We start from the raw sequence: 22,140 nt of genomic DNA, 5'->3' as shown, positions 1-22,140 counted from the left end.
TGGTATTGGGCCGCCTCGGCTCCCGTAGCCTCTCGTCGCGTCCTGAGGTGATAAAGAGGCGCTGCTCCCGTCCCCCCTGCCCCCGCCCGGCTTGCTTTTCTCCGGGTTATTCGAAAAAGGATCCCGGCGGGCTCGAATTGGGAAGTCTGCAAAAGGGCGGCAAGAGGAGGAGAGGAAATGTAAGTGCTGGTCAGGGTGGGGGAAGGGCTGAGGCAAACGTGAGGGGGGGGGGAGAAGGGAGTCGGGGCAGTTCCCACCATCTTCCTTTCCCAGTCTGGGAGTCCATCTCTCTCGTCAGGGCTCCGCCGCCCAGGTGAGCACGCTTTCCTCAGAGCTGAGTCTTCTTACCTCACTGCAGTACTGCCCTATGGGCTACCTCATCAACACACGCGTGTTCCTGTTCAGGCGCTGGCTCTGCACGTGTGTATGAACCTTCACGGATATAACACGTCACGCAAGCTTTTCCCAGCCTCTGGTGCCTTCCAAATGTTTTGGGCTTCCAATTTCCATTAGCCCCAACCTGCGTGGTCAGTGGTCCATAACGCTGGGAGTTATAGTCCAAACCATCTGGAAGGCTGCACTCACAGGGTAAAATTTATTTATTATTACATTTTTATACCGCCCAATAGCCGAAGCTCTCTGGGCGGTTCACAAAAATATATTTATTTATTACATTTCTATACCGCCCAATAGCCGAAGCTCTCTGGGCGGTTCACAAAAATATATTTATTTATTACATTTCTATACCGCCCAATAGCCGAAGCTCTCTGGGCGGTTCACAAAAATATATTTATTTATTACATTTTTATATCGCCCAATAGCCGAAGCTCTCTGGGCGGTTCACAAAATTTATTTATTTATTACATTTCTATACCGCCCAATAGCCGAAGCTCTCTGGGCGGTTCACAAAAATATATTTATTTATTACATTTCTATACCACCCAATAGCCGAAGCTCTCTGGGCAGTTCAGAAAAATTAAAAACATTCAAAGTATAAAACAACAGTATAAAACAATATAAAAGCTCAACCAGATAAAAACAGCAGCAATGCAAAATTACAAATTTAAAACACAGAGTTAAAAATTTTTATAGACTGTTAAAATGCTGGGAGAATATAAAGGTCTTCACCTGGCGTCTAAAAGCATGTGAACCTCCCAGAGAGCTTCGACTATTGGGCAGTATATAAATGAAATAAATAAAATAAAATAAAATGTACGTGCCAAGCGAACCTCCTTAGGGAGCTCATTCCACAGTCGGGGTGCCACAGCAGAGAAGGCCCTCCTCCTGGTAGCCACCTGGATGTTCTTAATTTTGTTCTTAATTAAAACCATTAAGAACATCATAAAACATCCAACAATCTAAAAACCCAAATACAAAATACAACATAAAAAGCACAACCAGGATAAAACCACACAGCAGAAATTTATATAGGATTAAAATAAAGAATTAAAACAGCAAAGTTTAAATTTAGGTGTTAAAATACTGAGAAAATAAAAAGGTCTTCAGCTGGCGATGAAAAGAATACAGTGTAGGCGCCAGGCAGACCTCTCTGTTGTTTCAGCTTGAAACAACATTCTGCTTGCCATCTAATGTAAGAAAAGGAAGGTCATGCAATATGCACAGGTGGACCTTATTATATATACAAGTAGTTCCAGGATGGCTAGGCTACATGGGTGCCCCACTAATGAGTAGTTGTACAGGTCAAGCTCTTTTTGCAAGCTTTGAAAGTGAAAATGGAGTCAGCAGTAGTAGTTGTGGTGAGATCCAGGTGCTTTCCGAAACAAGGGTCATAGTGTTAACAATCAGGAGGCATTGTGCAGCTATTACATCTTTTTTTCCTTAACAAATTTTTCATATTAAGAAAACACAGAAATGGTGAGAAAACATGGAAGGATTATGAGTGGAAAGTTGCAAAATTATGTGAATGAGGCAGGGCAACGGTCAATAAAGCCTCATCTGGAGGTACCTTCAATAGAAAACTTCCATACAGGAATATTAAAGTAATAGAAATATTACAGTTTTATAGTATTACAAGTAATACAATTACCAGCCAGGGTCGCAAAGTAGTATGCAAGCTTTTGGCCAGCCAGCGTTAAAAAAAAATGGCAGTGTGGAGAAAAAGGTGGGTATGATGGAAGCCCATGTATGTAGTTTTCAAGGTTAAAACATGCTTTAAACAAATGGAATGGAGGAGTTTCTTTACAAACATAATTAGATTTAATCAGGGAGATTTCAAAAAAGTTTTGAAGCCATTAAGAGGAATTTGTGATTATGTGTTTTGACCTGAAGAATCCAAATCAACCTGTACCTAAGAGATACTCTTTGGCTTGGTTCACTCAGAGTGACAACTCTGACTATGGAATCGTGGGTTGTCATTGAATCATGACTTGTCATTACATGCAAATACTGCACTATGGTTTAAGTATGAGTTATTAACCATGAACAACTCAGGAATAGAAGCCATGAGGTGAGTTCAGATGACCCTTTAGTCAACAGAGGGGGAAGCTAAACTCACAGTGCGTTATTTTGTGGGTACTCCCCACATGATATGTTGCCCTGCCCCCATCGAGCGGCTGTGGCTCCAGTCGAGTACAATAATAGTCAACATGGTGGTTGAGTGACATTCCCCCCACACCCTTTTCCCCTCCCTCCCACCTTCCTCAGGCCTCCAGGTGCTATCCCAGCAGCCACCATGGCCCAAAATCCATGGCTGCCAACATCTACACAACAGGAAAACACACCTCTCACGCCCCATTGGCTCCTCGGCGGCTGTGGACCATCCCCTCTGTCTCCGATCACAGCACCGGACTTCAGCCAAGTGCCCATATATATAAAATATGCCCCTTTCCACGTTCATGCCTCCCCCACCCACTTTGACCACACCCTCAATGCCCCTTCATCGCTGCATGGCCACTCAGCTAGTCACCCTGGTGATGCTACACCAGCCCTCATCTCCACCCGCCCCTCTTCCAGCATCCACTTCCCCAAGCCTCACGCAAAGCCCAGCCAAAGGGTTCATGCAGGCACCGCAGCCAACCCCAGCCCCCCATCACCAGCTGAACCTCAGCCAGCCCTCCCTGAGTCCCCACTTCTCCAGCACAAAACCAAGGTGCCTCTTCCCTTCACACAGTCAATTTTCGAAGCAGTAGCACTATCAGAAGCTACTATTCGTCAGCACCTACAGAAATGGGCACATGGCCATTTGGGCATTGGAAAGGCTTGCCGTATTAGTCACAAAGGCGAGGCACCTTCGCATTGGGCAAAGGCACCTGAAGGGCAAACACCTGGTCGGCCAGAACCAGAGGGACCACGGGATGCCTGCATACAGATGCTGGGCCAGAGGAGGAGAAGTATCCTGTGGCCAGCTTGTCTGCCAGGGGGGAATTCCAGAAGATGGCCATATTGTGACTCCGTCCCAACAACCCTGCAAACACACCCAGGAACCTCCCCTTTGCATCTACCAGAGCTTGCAGAACCATGCTGTAGTAGTGGTTATGGCTGTAGTATTCATTCCTCCATGTGGGGGGGCAGGATGTGCATGTGCGTAGAGTCTAGCACCACCACCACCCGCGGGAAGCCCAGGGCCCGGAATCCCCGTTTGTTCTTCTCATCCCCCACCCAGATGACCTAATCGAGGAACAACTCATTTAAAACCCTCACAGTCTCCCAGAAGATTTGACAGGCAGTTGACTTGCCCACCCAGAAGACTGTAGAAAGGGGAGGTAGTCCATGTTGAAGGCCAGCTTGTACAACATCATGGCAAGACAACGGGAGACTGGAATACAGGGCCTCATCACGGTGAATTCTCTCTGCAGAATCGGGGTCACCTCAGCCACCAGCTGTTCAAACATCATGCAGGACATGCAGAAGCTGCCTCAGAAGTACTCATCGTCCCAATCCTCCAAATTATGCATCTCTGCCCAGATGGCGTCAGTCCGAGGAAGCACCCAGTGGTGGACCATATTGCACTGCTCCAGCAGGTCCTCAGCTGTTGCCAGCATCAGGATCCTGTGCAGGACATCCACTGCCATGCTCCTGGCCACCATTCCTTCAGTCACGCTGGCCATGTATCAGATGGGCAACAAAGACTGGGGGAAGTCCAGGAGGACCAGCTGAAGGGCCCCCAGCATCAGCAAACAGGAGATGACCAGACAGAAGGGCGCCTAGACACTGCGGCCTCACATGGAGGGCATCCTCACACGGAGGGCATCCTTCGCCCAGAGAGCTTCAGCTATGGAGCGGTATATAAATGTAATAATAAATAAATATCTGCACCATCATCCACTGCTGCCAGGATGAAGGCTACCACAACAGCAATGGCAGCTTGTCTTCCGGATATTTTCAACGGTCTTTGGGGGCTGGGGGGAAGGAGAATGACTGGAGAGGAGTGGTGGGCATGATGGCCGAGGGGCATGCCCCTAGCAAAGAGAAGGTGTAGGTAGGGCTGGGGTGGGAGTAGCCAGATCCACAGCGTGGGAACATGGCTCTATGGCCAGATTGTTATTAGGGCTGTGCACCGCCTCGGGCCGACTCCTCAAAATCGAGATGAGGTGGGCTGATTAGGCCCGCCTCACCTCATTTCCGAATTGGTTCCGTGTCAGCCCGAGGTGCCCCGAAACTGAAGTTGATCAGCACCAAAGCTTCAGGGTGTCTTGGGCCACTTCGGAACAGCACTAGGTCCTCCCTCCTGCCGTTCTGGGAAAGCCAGCGCAAGGCCGGCCATGAGTCCTTCGGACTCACCTCCCTCTCCCCCCTCTCACTGCTCACCTGCTACCATTGCTGCCGCCACCGCATTGCCCGCCTCAACCAAGAAATGTGGTGCTCTTGAGAACCAGGCCACAATTTCAAGATATCGCGGGGGCTCTGATTAGTACCTCTATGGCTGCCACAGTTTGTGATATCAAAGAAACTCGGGTGGTAAACAGATATTTTATGTAATTTATCATAAGTGAACAAACATTTTATATAATTTATAGTATAACTCTCAAATTATTTAACAATAATCAAGCATAAGTAATTAACAAAACTGAACAAATTGTTAATAATAATATAATAATAATAATAAATATTTGATACCCGCCTCTCCCTCTGGATCGAGGCGGGGTACAACACTAATAAAAACACCATAAATACATTAAAAATAACCAAACTCAAATGGTTTACAATAATAGAGTGATAACTGAATGGTTAAGCTACACGCCTCCAGTTTTCATAACTGCTTGTGGAGGTTACACATCCAGAATGTTAACAAATCCTCCTCTTTCCCCAACCACAAGCAACATTAAATTGGTGAGTTATATTGACATTACAACTAACCTATATTAACATTCTGGATGTTATGCAAAGGTTAAACAACAGACCATGTGCTATCAAAGCATTTAATCTTCACATAACTCACACTAGTTGAGTTCACATGACACAACAATCGCGAGCAAGGGTTGTATATTCAAAATGGCGGGCTGCGTGTGCCAGAGCCTTACCAGTGGGTTGTCATGTTGTGCGAACAGCCCCACTATATTACAAAAATGCTTTCATGAGAATTAGAACTACTGTATAAAACGTAGGGAGAGGGGGCTCTTTTCAAGTAATGTTCATGTTGCTATTTTATTTTATTTTATAATAGTACATATGAGTTGCCTTTTGGCCTAAAAGGGCCCCAAGTCAACATACAATTTTAAAACCTGAAAACAGTATTATTTGTATTAAAAATAAGAGATAGCCATTTATAAAAGCAAAGAGTGGAGTTCATTTCATTTAAAATAATTCAAAGTTCAAGCAGCACAGAGCCTCCTAAAACAAAACAAAGAGGGATTCAGTCTAGGAAGGAATGTTGCCACAGAAAAGGCCCCATCCCAGGCTTCCACTAAGCTAGCATTTCTTGGAGGTGGATCACACATACTGATGCTAAAGCAGATCGTAAGTTATGTTATATCTGCATCCAAGATTCTGGGGTATCATAGCTCAAATTTAACTATGGTTTAACTATGGCTTGTTTCACATGAACAACCCTGGAAAGTACCCATACATTGTTGTTGGGTTGTGAACTCTAGGTTGTTTGTCGTTTACAACCCACAGTTAAACCATGTAATAACCCACAATTCAACACCAACCACATTCAACACATATCCTGGGTTGTTACATATGAATCAGGTCAGAAGCTTTGACCCTAAGAACAAGGATGGCAAGATGGCTAACACTACCTCGATACCAGCATAAACTGGATCTTGGAGCTGCTGTGTTTAACCAGGTTTGATGAAATTTTGAGGGCAATTGAATGTTAGGACTAAACTTATTACAAAGGTTGTTAGAAATAAAAAAATGGTATCCAATTGAAATTAATTTGGGGCAACAACACAAACTTCATACAAGAGATGTCATGAAACCAACTGGGTTAATCATAAGCTGCGTTAGGACAACACAATAGTCAATGGTAGGTTAATAGTCAACTCCACGGTTGTTTATCAAGAGGGTAAGCCCCACACAACATGATTATGATTAACCATGGTGTGGATTAAGGCCAATGTTGAGTTGACTAGTAGTCAGTTGGGTGTTTAATTGACATATCCCCCACCCTCCTGCTGGTATCCCATCAGCCATGGCAAGTTCTGCACTGGCTAGAGCGGCAGCCACCACTTTGATTGCTTTTGCTAGGCGATTCTGTAGTCTCCAAAAATAAGCAACTATGTGCAACAAAATAGTCAGCGGTGCCCGACACATGACACGATAACCAATACTTGTTCCAATAATCAAATCTGCAAAGTGTTGGTTACTTATGTTATTTATTTCCACTGAATAACCAACCATGGAGTGAAAAAGTCCCAACAGACGACACAACCAACTGTTGGCTATTTCACCCACTGTTGTTTACCATTTCATCCAAACCCAGTCATTGAGCATTGAGCATAGTTTGGTGTATAAACCAGCTTTCTGTAACATTTCAATGTTGAGAAAATTGAATTTTTTTTTTAAAAAAAATATTTTTATCACTTTAGCAGTTTTTAGCATATCACTTTAGCAGTTTAAAGATTTTTGCTTGAAATATAATCTTGATATATTTGAGGCCAGTTTTTGCATACCCATAACATACCTCCTGTTTGTTCCTGGGTTGATTCTATCAAAATGTCAAGGAAATAGCTGTTTGATGTTTGTAAAATGGTATGAAATCATCTAATTTATTTAACATGCCAATATAAATGCAGATATAAAAACAATGAAGATAATGTCAGATGCTACCTCTATACTTATAAACCCTTTATTTTTGCCCTTATTAGGAAATAATGCATATATTTGAGTAATCAGTGAGACAGTGGTTTTGCAAGCCTTACCTGGAGTAATTCTGGGATAAAGGACTACTTAAACCAAGGAAGAAAGAGTTGCCCATCCTAGCATAGTTATGAATGGATAAGAGGGAAAGAGATGGTAATGTTCTCACTGCACACGATAAACAAATGTTGACTTTATTTGTAAAATACTAAATATTACATATTTGATGATGATTGAAAGTTGGAACTATTTATACAGTGTAGAAGCTTTTGACATTGCCCAATAATTATTATATAAGCTATCCGTTGTGCTTAATGAGAAACCCTCTCTGCTTATTGTAGTGCCTGTTTATTTCAAATACGTTTACCAAATCCCATTCTCTGTATGATAGATTGCAAACTTTTTAAACAGCTCTTGCAAAACTGCGTTTCATTTTCAAATGTGCAGACCTGCTGTTTCCAATTTCTCTTTTCTAGGGCCGATTACTGGAAATCTCAACCCAAGAAATTCTGTGATTACTGCAAATGCTGGATAGCTGACAACAAGCCTGTATGATGGTCTACCTACTGTACTTTTAAATGGTTCAGAAGCACAGTAATTTGAATTTTATAGCTTAGATTAATTTTGGTCAGTAGGTCAATGCAGCCTTGGAAATAAGTAGAGTGAATAGTGGTAACTCACTCCCTGTTTCTGTCTCTCTGTCTGGAGACAAGGAACACAATCCGTACACATCCTCTGCTGCATTGCACTCCGTTGGCATCACCCTCCCTTGGCAACAGAGCAGTAGCTAAATCCTAGCAAACTCCATGTTTATCTGGGATCCAGATTTATTGATTAACCCTGTTATCTAATTCAAAAGTTTCAGTTTCTTCTTCAGTTTTCCCTACGGCTGCTCCCCCACCCCCTACCAAAAAAGCAAAATTTTGGTAAGCCAGTCAGCTGCACTATCCTGGCAGGTGCTGAGGGGAAAAAGAAACAGGAGTAAAGAGGGAAAAGCACCATAGACTGGAAACAAAAAGTAACTGTATTGTGTTCTACACATTTCTATGTGTGCTCTTTGTCTCTTTCTTCAGGAACTATAAATCAAACAAATAAAAATAATAGTATCTTATAGACAACACCCTGTAACTTATCTGGATCATCTCTTTAAAAAGTATGTGGCCTAATGGGCTCAATGAGGACTTCAACTCTCTGGGTTAAAAAAGAGGCAGCAAAATGTATACAGCACTAATTGATTGCATATATGTGAAATGTTGGCTCTACGTCACAACAGGAGCAGTGCTTGAGGTTCACCGGGGTCTAGTTTAGCTTTAAATCACCTGGGATATATAAGATACATTTCAAGTTTGCATCTGATATGAGAGTTATATATACTGCAGATAAAGGAATTATTGCCTGTTTTAGAGTTAAAAATTTAGAGAAATTTAATGGCTATACACAGGTTAGTTCATGCCTGTGTTTGTGGGGAGAACAGTGGTTTATGTAAGGAATGAATTTGTTAAAGGTTATGTAAATGTAAAATGATCCTGGTTTTACTATTATTATTTAGAAGTCAGAATAGGGGGCAATTTCATGTCTTGTTAAAGTGAGATTTGATTTTTGAAATTGTTTACAGTGTGAAACTCTACCATAGATAAGTACCTTGAACTTTGTAATAAGAAACAGGGTGTTGTCTATAAGATACTATTCTTATTTTTAATTGTTTGATTTATAGCTCCTAAGGAGGAGACATGTCCAAAACAAGTAGAGCACAATAAATTTTCCGAGCACCAGCGTTCACCTCCTTTATCTTTCAAGTGCTGAGGGGAACCATACTACCCTTTTGTATCTCGGAAATAAACTTAAATTACCACTTGGTGATAAATCTGTATTCACTAGCTTAACTCAATTAAACTGTTGCTATGCTTTCTCCATATACTTCCTGGCTACAATGCTCTGGGGGTTGTATTCAGTTCAGTGCTCAGCATTATTGCCATTTTAAAGTGCCATACATGTGATCGATCTCTATTTAAATCATTTAACGTTTCAAGGAACATTCTGATTGGAAGTAAATGGAATCTATATTTCCATCTTCCCATTTTTTGTCTTATATATTTAATATATAAGCCTAAACCTCAGAGCACTTCACTTATGCAACCCTCTGTATTAATGTTCACTATTATCTTCTGGATTTTTTTTATTGATTACAATGTTCTTATTTAAATTATGCTTAACCTACATTTGAATTTACAAACAAATTTCCAAAACAGTTAAAATAAAATAAAACAATTTAACAATAATTAGAACAAGAAAATAAAAAGAGCAGATTAAAAGGGCTGTAAATGTAAAAGACAGAAACAGGATAAAAAGCAGTGAAATAAAGGGTCTTGGGAAGCAATCCTACAGTACTTTACTCGGAGTAAGCCCCATTGAACTCTGAATCTTCTGAGTAGACATGCACTGCTTGTATAGAACCTTGTTGGCACTGCCATAAAGCCAACTAAAATGCTTAAGTGAATTAAAGGATATTGATTTAGTGCCTGAAAAAAGTCTTCCTGAAGAGGGGATTTTATAAGCGAGCTGCCACCATGGAAAAGTCCCTTCATTGATACTACCTGCCTTTCTGATGAAAGCGGGAGCACATGGAGCAGGGCTTCTGACGCCATGTTCAGGTTTTGGACAGTTTCATATGGAACACAGCACACTAACTTTAAAAGTTAAACCTCTTGTATTTTTTTGAACTCTAGTTTTCTGATGGGTGCACTTATCCTTAACCAAATCTTTGTTTTCATATTTCGTTTGTGTTCAATTGGAAATAGTTTCCTTCCAACTCATGTTTCTATGAATTTTAATCATGTCTCTTTTTCTTTTAAAGAGCATAGACTTTCATGAAAGAGGAAAGAACCATAAGGAAAATGTCGCTAAGAAAATTAGTGAGGTAATTCAAATGTGACGTTGCTTAACCTAAACATACTATTTTAAATTCCAGTATTATGGCAACCATTTTTTTTTTACTTTTTCAATCATAGATTAAAAAAAAAAGTTTGGAAAAGGCAAAAGAAGAGGAAAAAATGTCAAAGGAATTTGCAGCCATGGAGGAAGCTGCAATGAAGGCTTATCAAGAAGATTTGAAAAGGCTTGGAGTTAAGGCAGGTAGGATCCGAAATAGCCAAAGCAATGAACAGTTAGCTTGAGCTATCTTGCCTGCTCCAATACAAGTTTACAAATATTCTACCCTCACTCAGCAGCAGCAGTCCAGTGGTAGTTTAGAAATAACAATGAAGGCAGGAGTGCCCACGGAATGCCTGGCAACTGCACAGCTCCACCAGCACCTCTAGCAACTGCCAATCAACCTTCAGTAATTTTGCATGGTGCTGGCAGCATTCAGTCTGTTGCGTCCCTCTATTATTATTATTATTATTATTATTTATTACATTTTTATACCGCCCAATAGCCGAAGCTCTCTGGGCGGTTCACAAAAATTAAAATGCCTCTATGCCATTGTCAATGAAGAATGCAGGAGCAGTAACCATTCTCTTGTGAGAGATGCATTAGATATTCACCAGGTAGAGTGTCCTGAAAAAGGAGGCCGCTCAGTTGCTGGAGCTGTTTCTCATAGTTACACTAGAATTTACAAGTAAAATAAGTCATTGATATTTTCAGTCTTTTAACAGTTGCGGGATTTGTTTATTCTAGAACAGAGCACCAATTCTGGAAGTTGTGAGGTTTGTGTGTTTGTTTGCTTTTGAATCTGGAACTTCGTTTCAGAATCTGTAGGTCAGAGTTCAACACCAAAAAAGCAAGAAGAAAAGAAAGAAAAGAAGGAAAAGAGAAAAAAAGAAAGAGAGACCACCAAAACTTCATCAAATGAAACAAAGGAATGGGTGCAAGGATTTTCTCCAGAAGGCTACATGTATTATTACAACACTATATCGGGAGGTAAAGGAGTAGCAAGGAGTTGAAATTTTAAGTATTTAGGAATCTGGAAACATGGCTTTTTTCCATTCTCTCATTGTCGTTTCTAACCTTTCCCATCAGAATAAAATAAATGTATGCAGTCCAAAGTGAAAGGTCCTTAGATAAAGTAATATTTGGCCACAGTTTTCTTTCCGGTTTTTTTTACTCCAGACTATTATCCATTGGTGTTCACCATATACTTTTATATATGTCATTCATAATATGTCAGAATGGTTTCTCAAAATGCAGACAGAACTGAACCCTGTTTTTTTCTTTTTTTATTATTAAGAATCACAATGGGAGAAACCAGAAGGATTTCAAGACAACTCTCAAGAATCCCAAATGGTAATTAAATGTATAAAAGCAAGTCCTGTTTTTCTCTTATTGTTGTTCTGGGTTCCCAGCATAATTTCTCCTCCTCTCCTGTATAAGGACATACACACACTGGAAGGCCTTTGGATCCTTAGCTGCTTCCCTTACCATTGTAGGGGCTATTGCAGTCCCTGATCGTCCTCGTTCTCCGAACTGACCCAAGAGCTACTGGTCACTCTGAAAGCTGAGGCTACAGGGGTGACACATTTGGAGGAGGAGTTGCTGTGAGTTCAGAAGAGCATGCTGGATGGCTCAGGAGATGCTACCCTTTTTGCCATCCATCACTGTCACTCCTTCCATTGGAGAGGTTTACAGGTTGCAATAGAAACAACTATTGACTTATAGTCTGGGGCTGATCCTAGTTTTGTTTCCCTGTCAGATGTGTTTCCAGTTACAGCTGTTATACATTTGCTTGCAGAAATGAATGGCTCCCATTTACAACTGTAAGGAAGCAAATCCTGAGTCTTGTACTGATAGACAGTTCATTAGTTAACTTGTATTAGTGATGTTTTTACTTGTATTAATTTACTGAGCAACTTAAAGTACAATGGTTTTATTTCACATGGCAATAGTAGCTCACGTGAATATGGTAAGTGTTGTGAAAGGGGGAGTGGGACTGCATTTAGCCCTGCCTGCAAAGTTGCACCATTGCTGACCCTGTTGGCTTAGCTTTTAAAGTGGAGTGCTCCTCATGCAATTTAGAACTCTGCATAATTAGGAAGCTTCCTGCTTCAGAAGTTAATGCTAAACATGGCAAGAATGGGAGGAGTGCCAGAACTTCAAGGGTAGAGTTAAAAGCATGGCCCTGCTGCCCTTTTCATCACGCTTTTCCTATTCACCGTACTTACCTTATTCATGTGTCTTAAATGCATGAATAGGAATCAAATCTATTTTCCAGTGTATTATATCATATTTAGACTACATCCTATACACACTTACCTTAGGCTACAATCCTATACACACTACTTAACTTTAATAGACTTAATAGGATTGTGCAGTTAATATTGAAACCTAGATTTTATTTCTTAGCTTTTCCAAAACTCCTTTTAAGCTAATGCTTTGTTTTCTTTACTCTCTAGGGCTGAGAGAAACTTTTGCCTCTACAGGGGAGGAATAGCTTGTATTTTACATTACCCCAATGTAATGAAAAAATGTGGAGATATTCCAAATGTCAAATATAGTAGAGGGGGGTCAATACATTGCCAAATATTAAAAGCCATGGAGTACACCATTGGTTGTTGTACTGTGATTGGGAGACAGAGGGGAGAAAAGAAGAGATCTAGTAATGTAGCCAAATTTTCGGTAAACCTTGTTTTTTGCAATGGATTTCAGATTCTGGGAAGAGTCACCTTTATCTGAATAATACCTGCCATTGTTAGATTACTCTTTTTTTTTGTTACAATTTCCATGGTGTAATACAACATCATTTTATCATGTTGCCTACTGTACAGATAGCCAGTATTACTCATTATGTATACTGTACCTTGAGCTTATATAACCAAAAAAGGATATATCTCTGCCTAGAGGAGATTACACTCTAAATGTGGACAGTGTGGGGGAAATGAAGGAGTAGAGAGATGAAATTGGCAAGGGTAACAAGGGACAAATGCCAGTAAATGAAGTTCCACATATTTAGCCTTCAAATGATTGATCCAGCCTTTTAAGTCTGGTGCCCTCCACATGTGTTGGATTGTAACTCCCAAAATTCACAGACTGGGAGCTATGGGAATTGTAGTCCATCACAAGTGGAGGGCACCAGATTTGGGAAGGCTGGATTAAGTCAAAGATGAAAAGATGGCTTAGTTATCTAGGGCAGTGTTTCCCAACATAATGTTCTCCAAATGTTTTTGACTACAACTCCCATCATCCCTGACCATTAGCCATATTGGTTAGGGGTGATGGGAATTGTAGTCCAAAACTTCTAGAAGGCACCATATTGGGGAAGCCTGATCTAGGATTTTTTTATTGAGCGATCTACGCTCAATATGCTGAATAATACACAATAAAGTGTAGAGAAGGACCTTTCTGGGTTTATTTATTTTATCAAATTTAAATGGATAGGATCAGAAGCACATTTGTGTACTATAGATGAGGTACGTTCACCCATAAGAGTAATTTCTAAGGCTACATACTGTGAACTTCATATTGGACTTCACAATAGTATTTTTACCAGGAAAGGATTAAATGTAAGGTGTTTTAATGAGAGGATTAGAGATCATTTTCTTTTTAAAAGCACACAGATAAAATTAGCCTTATTTCATTTCTGATGGGTTAGGTAAATCACAGTGTTATCATTAGTGGTGAAACCCTAATTTTGCTTGAATTTTTGGTTAATTTTCACTGATTGTTTTGGCTTTCCTGTGTGTTTGTCAGACAGCACAGTGGATTGAAGGAGCAAGTGAAGATGGTCGCACCTATTACTACAATACAGAATCTGGCAGTAAGTTACAAGGGTTTCTTCTGGCTGCTTCCAGTGTGACAAAATTTCCTACACAGAAAGCATTCCTCTGCAGGAAATAGTATACAACCATGATGGGTATTTTGGTAAGAAATTATTGGCTGTGGCTTTTAGTGTTTATAAATACAGCAAGATGTAAGGCTGTCTAGTCTTCATGACTTGCCCATGGATTGCATGCTATTTCTTACAGAGGAATGTTTTCCATGTAGTAATTTTAGTTCATTACACTTTGTTTACAGAAATGTCACTTCTGTGCTCAATATTCACACTTGGAACACTTCTGGTACCAAGCACAGGAACAAGTTACTCTTGTTAGGGCTGACTTAGACATGAGGGCTCCTATATGGATGTCAACAAAAACATTTTGAAGAGGAATAATATTTTAAAATGCCTTACCCTCTGTCTATTTGATTCTGACTTCTGGCTTTATTCCTTGACTGTGATTCCCCGGCGCAATTCCTGGGTTTTGGTTGGCAAATCATTCAGAACACTGCCTGTTACTCAGCCCTGAAACATGGCCTTTGAAATGTGGAATTTTAATCCTTGATATTGAACTTTATGCTGCTACTTCATATCCACAACTTTTAGATTTTAATGTTGTGAGTAGTCAGTCAATTTTATTGCATATAAAAGTAGGTTCTTACAATTTTACCAAAAAAAGAGACACAGTCACAAAAAGAAAAGAAAAAAAGTTGAACTAGCTAATCAAACCATTTCAGTTTTCAGGACCTTTGCTCTAATTGTTTTAACAGCCACAGTGAATAAAGCTACTTGATGAGTTACATAAGTAGTTTACATATTTGCTTAGCCAAAGTTCTGTCAGATATTATTTCCAACAAAGGTACAAGAAATTGTTTTCTGGGCCTGGCTTACAGTTCCCAGAAGAATGTATAATGAATATTATTATTATTATTATTTATTTATTTATTTATTTATTTATATAGCACCATCAATGTACATGGTGCTGTACAGAGTAAAACAGTAAATAGCAAGACCCTGCCGCATAGGCTTACATTCTAATAAAATCATAATAAAACAATAAGGAGGGGAAGAGAATGCTGGAACCTCACATATATAAAGATGTTAAAATCTGGATACATTTGCATACCTGCCATCAAGATATGCAGAGGATATGGTCTGGTAGGGTAATTTTGTAAATTCCTTCCTTAGCTCCTAGCAAGTCAAGAAATTAAAATAATTAGAGAAAAATTATCACTCTTATAAACATGAGTTGAATGGTTTTCACATCTTTATTAGCATTTTATGGGTGTAACACCTCTAATTTTAGCCTTAGATTCACTGCATTGAAAGAAAGCCAATGAGAGAGAAATATGAGCCAGTCTTTCAAAACTGGAAAAAGTCCAGCCGCCCCAGTTCTTTTGTTCTAAATAGCAAAGTTTAGCCAAATAGTGGTGAGGCATGTTGATCAATACTTTCAAATAAAAGAAAAGTGCCCTGTTCACTCTGGCAAACATTGATGGTAGCCCTATTTTATGCTGAAGAAGAACAGCTGGAGCACTAGGAGGAAGGATTAGAATGTAACCTCCAGATCATCTGTTTTACTGAGCCTCCAATCTCAACACCATACAAGTCCAAGTCAAGTTTATTGTAATTAGCAATCAGCCATTATACAATTTCACATAGATGTGTTACATTCATTCATCCCCTTGGCCTTTGTGCGCAAAAGCAGGGCCAGCTCAAGAAATTCAGCAGTCCTAAAAGTTACATATGTATTAAAATCATTCAATAAAAAACACAGCCTTTTAAGGGATGATCTTCCCTTCATCCGAACTAGCAAAGGAGTGATATAAATTTTCCTAACGTCTGAATAGCCTTTGCATTCTAAAATAAAGTGAGTGATGTCTTCTAAAGTTAAAAGGTTGCAAGGACAACCTCTGGCTTCCTTGGGGATACCCTGGAGGTACCCCATACAGTCTGCCAAGGGGAGTACATTTAACTTTGCCCAGGAAAAGGCTGTTCACATCTTAATAGAGGGTAAATCAACCAGATATTTTGGAAGGTTAAGGAAAGAAGGGGCTAAATGCACATATAGCTTATTAGATGCGCAACTTGTGATTTCAGCCATTTGAGACTGCATTTCAATATCTTTAAGACGCTGCAACAGTGCTGACTTTGCTCCATCATAACCCAGTGACAATAAAAAAGGGTGTAGAAAAACCCATATTTGAAATGGTAAGAATATTTTGTTTCCAAGAGATAAAGCCCATTTCCTCAACTGCAGTGAGTATAAATTCAGACGCCTGTTTAAATATCACCTTTAACAACAAAAAAACAAAGCTAATTTAAGGGCTTCAACTTTTATTGACATTTACTGGACTCTCCTAGTTGTAAAGAAGGTAAAGAAGGTATAAACTTCCATCAGTCTAAAAGCAGCTAAGTTAATATTCTACTTGTGTGCCTCGCATAATTTAGTTGTATCATAATTGATTTTGACAAATTCAGCTTTACAATCTTTTTCAATAATCTACACATCTCTAACTATGTAAGGGAGGAATAAGCAACATAGTGTCTATGGGTTTCAGTGCGCCACTGGACATATTCTTGACATATGTGCCTGATGCTTACCACATTTTTTAAAACTAACATTTTCTTACGAGCAGCTGGGATTGCTGTGAAATGGGGTTTTATTGGTGCTGAAAACTGTAGGTTCAAAGGAGTTGTTTAGTGTGTTGAGTTACTTGTCTTTTGGCAGTCATTTTGCGGTGCTACTCAGGACAGTTTCTCAAATTGCCAGATGTACTCATAGCACCAAAATAGTTGTGCATCCCTGGTGTAAGTGGTAACAAGACCATATTGCCTGCACATAAGAAGATAGAGACCATATGCTGATGTATGGATGGGGGTGCTGGGCAGAGATAGTTCATTGACTGTATTATTAATGTAAAAACTGAATACGAAAGGGTCTAACAAACACCCCTGCCTTATCCCTAATGAGAGAGAATCAGTGCGTACCTGCATATTTGTATGGGTAGAAAGCTCTTGGATTAGAAAAATAAGTCTTCCTATCAATATTTTTGGCCCACAGTTTATTCCAAAGTCTGGCTCTGTTTACCAAATCAAATGCTGATGGAAGATCAACAAAAGCAGCAAACATAGATTTTGAAGATCCATAGATGGAATTACATGCTACAAAAACAACACTGGTCTGTTGTACTGAACCTAAAACCAGATCATTTAATATTTGCTTAATCTTGCTGGCTTAACACAATACTGTTTACCATATTTGTATATGTGTGACTGTACTGCTGATGCTTCAGATTCACATAGCATTAATTTACAGGTGGTACACAAATAACGGTTCTTATCCGTGTTATCTAGTATCAACCTGGGAGAAGCCAGATGGTTTTGTGTCTTCTTCAAGTGAGAGTAGTCAAAATGAAAACCGTTCCGAAGAGACCGCTGAAATGGATTCAAAAGGAGCTGAATCAGATGCTGAAAAGGGAGGAAGTAAAAGTGAACTGCGAAAGCCAAAACGAAACTTCCGGGTAACTTATCCCTTCCCTCATCTGCTTTTGTTAAGTTAGTCCAAATCTTTTATCAAACCATATTGATTACTCAAATTTAGAAAGAAAGTTGAATTTTTGTTGGCAGAACAACTGGGGAATTTTACTAAATTTAAATACATTTACAGACCATGCTGTGGGTTACTTAGATTGGCCATATATGATCATGATTAAACCGCTTAGAGATATTTTAAAATATAGACAGCAGTATATAAATCTATTAAATAAATACAATAAAACAATTTAGAGTAAAGATGCAGGTATCCCTTATCAGATGAACTTGGCTGAGATAAATTTCAGTTCTTTTTGTATAGAGATTTTGCATTGGTTTTACAATTCCAAGGTAATGGGTGCACTTTCAAGAATTACCTTCTGCACTTAACATAGGAAGTAATTCAGTACAATGGCTGGTTCAGACAATTCAATGACACACAGTCAAGGGTTGAGTATGGGTTGAACTGTGGATTGTTGTTGAAAAGTAGGTTGTCAAGTTTTCTGAACCCAGCCGTGCTAACATAATATGGTTTGTTAAACGCAAACAACCCGCAGTTCTCAACTCAACAACAAACCATAGGTTTTGTTCATGAATTGTTTGTGGTTAACAAACCATGGTTTGTTAGCATGGTTGGGTTCACATAACAACAATCCGCAGTTCCATCCATGCTTAACCCTTGAGTGTGGGTTATTGTATTGTGCGAATCCAGTCATTGACTGTATTTGCACGACATAGTATGCCACAGTGTGTTGTGAACGTTGTTAGTATCAATGTGGCTTATTGTGATGTCTGAACCCAATGTGGACATTTCAGTGTGAGTTATTTTTCACGAGCAAGCCACCCTGAGAACCCATGGTTTACAGTAGCGTTGTTGAGAATGGCTTATCCATAATGTCTCAAATGTCTACAGCAAAAGCAGCAAAAAAAGGAGCTCCTTTTCGGAGCATTACTGCAGTGGCTTCTTGTGACATCCTAACTTGGTGAAAATGATCCAGTGTGCTTTGTCAACTACACATAAACCACTCTGAGAACCCATGACTTGTTCTGCATGGCTTGTTCTCAGAATGGGTTTGGGTGTGTGTTTTTGTGGCGATGGAATTCTCTCCTTTGCAAGTGCACACTTGCAAATGACAGAAAAATAAAATAAAGATTGTAAATGGAAAAATTGTGCAGAAAAGGGGTAGTGATCAGAGTGTGGTAGGAATCTGGAAAAGTTTTGCTTGCATGTTCATGGTTGTCAGTTAGCTGTTATTGTTACTTTTAAGAGGGTAAGGTGAAGCTAAGTTCTGGTTTATATAAGGGAAGGTTGGATCCAAATTAGTATTGTCTGATTGGAAGATAGTGAAATACTCTAAAGTTGTCTCTTGATCCTGAGTTTGAAAAGAGGTGGTGTGATAGAATGTTGGCTGCACCAAAGCTAATTGGGTGGAGGGTTCTGATTGGAGCAGATATAAGGAGCTGTTGAAAGATGTCAGAGTAGTTTGTCTGGGAGAATTTGCCTATCGTCAGGGAAGTGTGCCCATGGAAGAGTGTGTTATTGAGGAGGAGGAGGACGTCAACTCAACTAGACCAGAAAGTTGGAATAGCATGGGGCAAATATAAGGATGAAGACTCCAAAAGCAGCTTTCAAGAAGAACCAAGGCCTGAGTAACAGCTGGTAGAGGTCCAAAGCAGATGCTGGACTAGATTGAAGACTTTGAAGACCTTAAGGGGAGTCTGGTGAACTACATTAAAGGTCCGGATCGTACTCAATGTCATCACAGGGATGACTACATATCAAGTCCTCATTGCCAGGCCAGTGATTTAACTTAGTTGGAGCTTGATAGGGGAACTGGCTTAGGTGTGGTTAGGGTTAGGACTGTAGCTTCTATAGCCTCGTTTAGGTAGTGTGATAGAATGTTGGCTGCACCAAAGCTTTGTGATAACCGTAACAAATAAAGGGCATGTTTTAAAGTAACAGTAACTGTAAGTTAATAAGCTTATTTGTTTTATTTCCTTGTTTACTAGACTCATGCCTCTGATTTGCAGCAAATGTGGTTCCATGTATGCAAGTGTGAAGTGATGCACGTTGGGGCAAAAAAAATCCCAACTTCTGATGGGATTTGAGCTAGAGGTGATTGATCTAGAAAGAGATCTTGGGGTTGCGGTGGACAGCTTGATAAAGGTGTCAACCCAGTTTGTGGCTGCTGTGAGCAAGGCAAGCGTTAGGCATAATTAGGAAAGGAATCAACAATAAAGCTGCCGTTGTCGTCCTGCTCTTATATGACCCTGTTACGGGGAACGTGAGTGGAAGGATGCTATTGCAGTCATGTCCCACTTGTGGGTTTCCCCTGGCAGGTGGTTGGCCAATGTATGAACAGAATGTTGGACTAGATGGACTCTTGGACCCTGATCCAACATGACTCTACTTATGTTTGTCTTAAGTCTAATGACCAGCATTTTACCTTAAGTAAGGGTATGTTAAATAAAGTGGTGTAAGTCTATGGTGATTGGAGGGACAACCTACTTGGCCTGACTTCCACGTTTTGGTGTTAGTAGCGGTGGGATGCCCTAGTGAAGGATGGTCCTCCACATAGCATTATTGAATTAATATGTTGTTGTGCTTCTTCTCATTTAGAGGAAAACAGAAAGTGATGAAGAAGTAGAGGAAAAGCCTCGAAAACCCAAAAAGTTCAGCCCTTATGGAGAATGGCAGGAAGTAAAACGGGAAAGCATCGATCAACAGGAAGCAGCAACTGTTCCTCAAGAAACATCCCAGGCAGCATCTCAAACAGCTAAGCCTTATGGAGAATGGGAGGAAATCACAGAAGAAGAAGATCCATAGTAAGTTCTACTAATAGCTGGAATTGCATGGACAAAAAGGCTGTTTTCGTCAGAATAATCCAGAATATGTAAAGTAGGCATAAGCAACCTGGTACACACAAAAACACTCACACTCACACACACGCTTGGGATGCCACTTCCATAAATTCCTGCCATCATAGCCAATAGCCATGAATTGTAGGAATTATAGTACAAAACATCTGGAGGGCACCAGATTGCCTACCCCTGGTCTATCCTATACAAAGTGTTTAGACCAGGTTCTAGCCTCTTCTTGTTAGAAAATAAACTTCTTTCTCCTGCAGCAGATGTTATGAACATATAATAGTTACAGGGTACCTTTTTCCTTTTTGATAGAAGGAGGAAGCAGCAGAATTAAGGAACAGAGATTAGGGCTGCAATCTAGTAAACACTTAAGTGAGAGTACGTCCTGTTGAACTCAGTAGGACTTTGCTGTAGGAATGCTGGCAAACTCAGTGGGGCATTTTTTAAGCAAATGAAGAACTTCTCTTGCAGCGTTTTGCAGACACTCCATGACGATCACTGTCAAAGTAGCATTTTTCTTGGTTGATATATTATCCTTAGGGATGTATAAAATTAGCAGTAGCACCTATAGCACCTTTTCCAAACATTTTGCTTCCTGCTTCCATATCTATAGGTTGCCTATTTTATGTAATTAACTCTATTTCTGCTAGCCATAATACTTTGGTCTTTCAGCTTGCTCTTTGAGTAAATGTTGAACAAAGTTTCTGCAGGACAGGGGGCTCTGTTTGACTTGTATCTGACATGCCTTACTGGCTCCTAGTTTATCAAGCCATTTTAGTATTTTATAATAATGAAGCTTGCTCTTGTTAATTAATTTTTTTAATTTATTTTTACACCCAGTGAAAAAGTAGATTTGGAACTTCCCAACATGGAGAGCAACACTCTGCCAGCCCCAGTTCTGGAAGTACCAGAGGATGCCCAAGTGGTATTTAAAGAAAAAACTGTCACTTCCCTTGGCGACACAACAGAGGGGATACCAGTTTTCAAAAAGCGAAAATTTGAAAATGGAAAGTCTAGAAACATACGACAGAGACTGAATGATCACTAACATTTTAACTACACAGTCTAGATGGTTCTTCAGTGGAAGAGGACAAAGGGTGAAGAAGAAATATTTTAAACTATTTCTTTACAAGAAATGGTTAGAAACCAAGCTTCTAGTTCTTCAAAAGTGTCTTGCGTATTAATTGTATCAGATATCTTATTCTTGAGGTGATGCTATTTTTGTTTGCTAGAAAGTTTATTTCATTTATGCAGTCATGTAAATATATTATTTTTACATACCATGCCATTTGAATTTGTGTTTCTTGTATGTTGTTGTATTGAGTCATTTTCTACGAGAAGTAAGAATGCAGCAGCTTCACTGCTTATGTTGTGCCCATTCAGGGTGTAAGCATCAGTGAATGCTGGGGAGAGAAAAAACAAATCTCAAGGCAGCTGCTTTTCAAAATAGTAGTGTAATATGTATGCTACTGTTTCTCTAGGATTATTGATTAACAAAAGGTGATAAAAGGGTCACCCCCTCTTGGTTTTTAAGGCAATCAGTAGATGTGTAACCCTGCAGCTCTTAATTAATTTTAGAGAATTGTGAAATTTGAACCAGCAATTAGCATCAAACCTTTTCTAATTTGCTTTGACAGAAAGTAGTAGTATACATGTAGACCACAATATTTCACCATAAAAAGCACCATGTTTTATTAAGTTTTTGTCCTTCCTGCTGCATTTTTATG

General features: G+C 39.9%; 1 protein-coding gene across 3 annotated transcripts; it reads left to right on the top strand.

The window, feature by feature from the left end:
• The first annotated feature begins 12 nt into the window (after positions 1-12).
• WBP4 (WW domain binding protein 4) lies at positions 13-21,694 on the top strand. 3 transcript variants are annotated; one of them, XM_063125979.1, is made up of 11 exons: positions 13-179; positions 3,816-4,241; positions 7,740-7,812; positions 10,118-10,180; positions 10,272-10,395; positions 11,011-11,181; positions 11,489-11,544; positions 13,945-14,011; positions 17,369-17,535; positions 20,166-20,371; positions 21,254-21,694. In XM_063125979.1, the coding sequence occupies exons 2-11, from the start codon at positions 4,183-4,185 to the stop codon at positions 21,459-21,461; spliced, it is 1,194 nt and encodes a 397-aa protein (XP_062982049.1). In that variant the 5' UTR covers positions 13-179; positions 3,816-4,182; the 3' UTR covers positions 21,462-21,694. The 3 variants fall into 3 exon arrangements, with proteins under 3 accessions (XP_062982049.1, XP_062982050.1, XP_062982051.1); XM_063125980.1 differs by lacking the exon at positions 3,816-4,241 and having other exon boundaries at positions 14-179; XM_063125981.1 differs by lacking the exon at positions 13-179 and having other exon boundaries at positions 4,164-4,251.
• Positions 21,695-22,140: the final 446 nt, after the last annotated feature.

The sequence above is a fragment of the Elgaria multicarinata genome, chromosome 5 (genome assembly GCF_023053635.1).
Source record: "Elgaria multicarinata webbii isolate HBS135686 ecotype San Diego chromosome 5, rElgMul1.1.pri, whole genome shotgun sequence".
NCBI lineage: Eukaryota > Metazoa > Chordata > Lepidosauria > Squamata > Anguidae > Elgaria > Elgaria multicarinata.
Note: the sequence above shows the minus strand (reverse complement) of the source record. Positions and strands in the feature narration are given on the sequence as shown.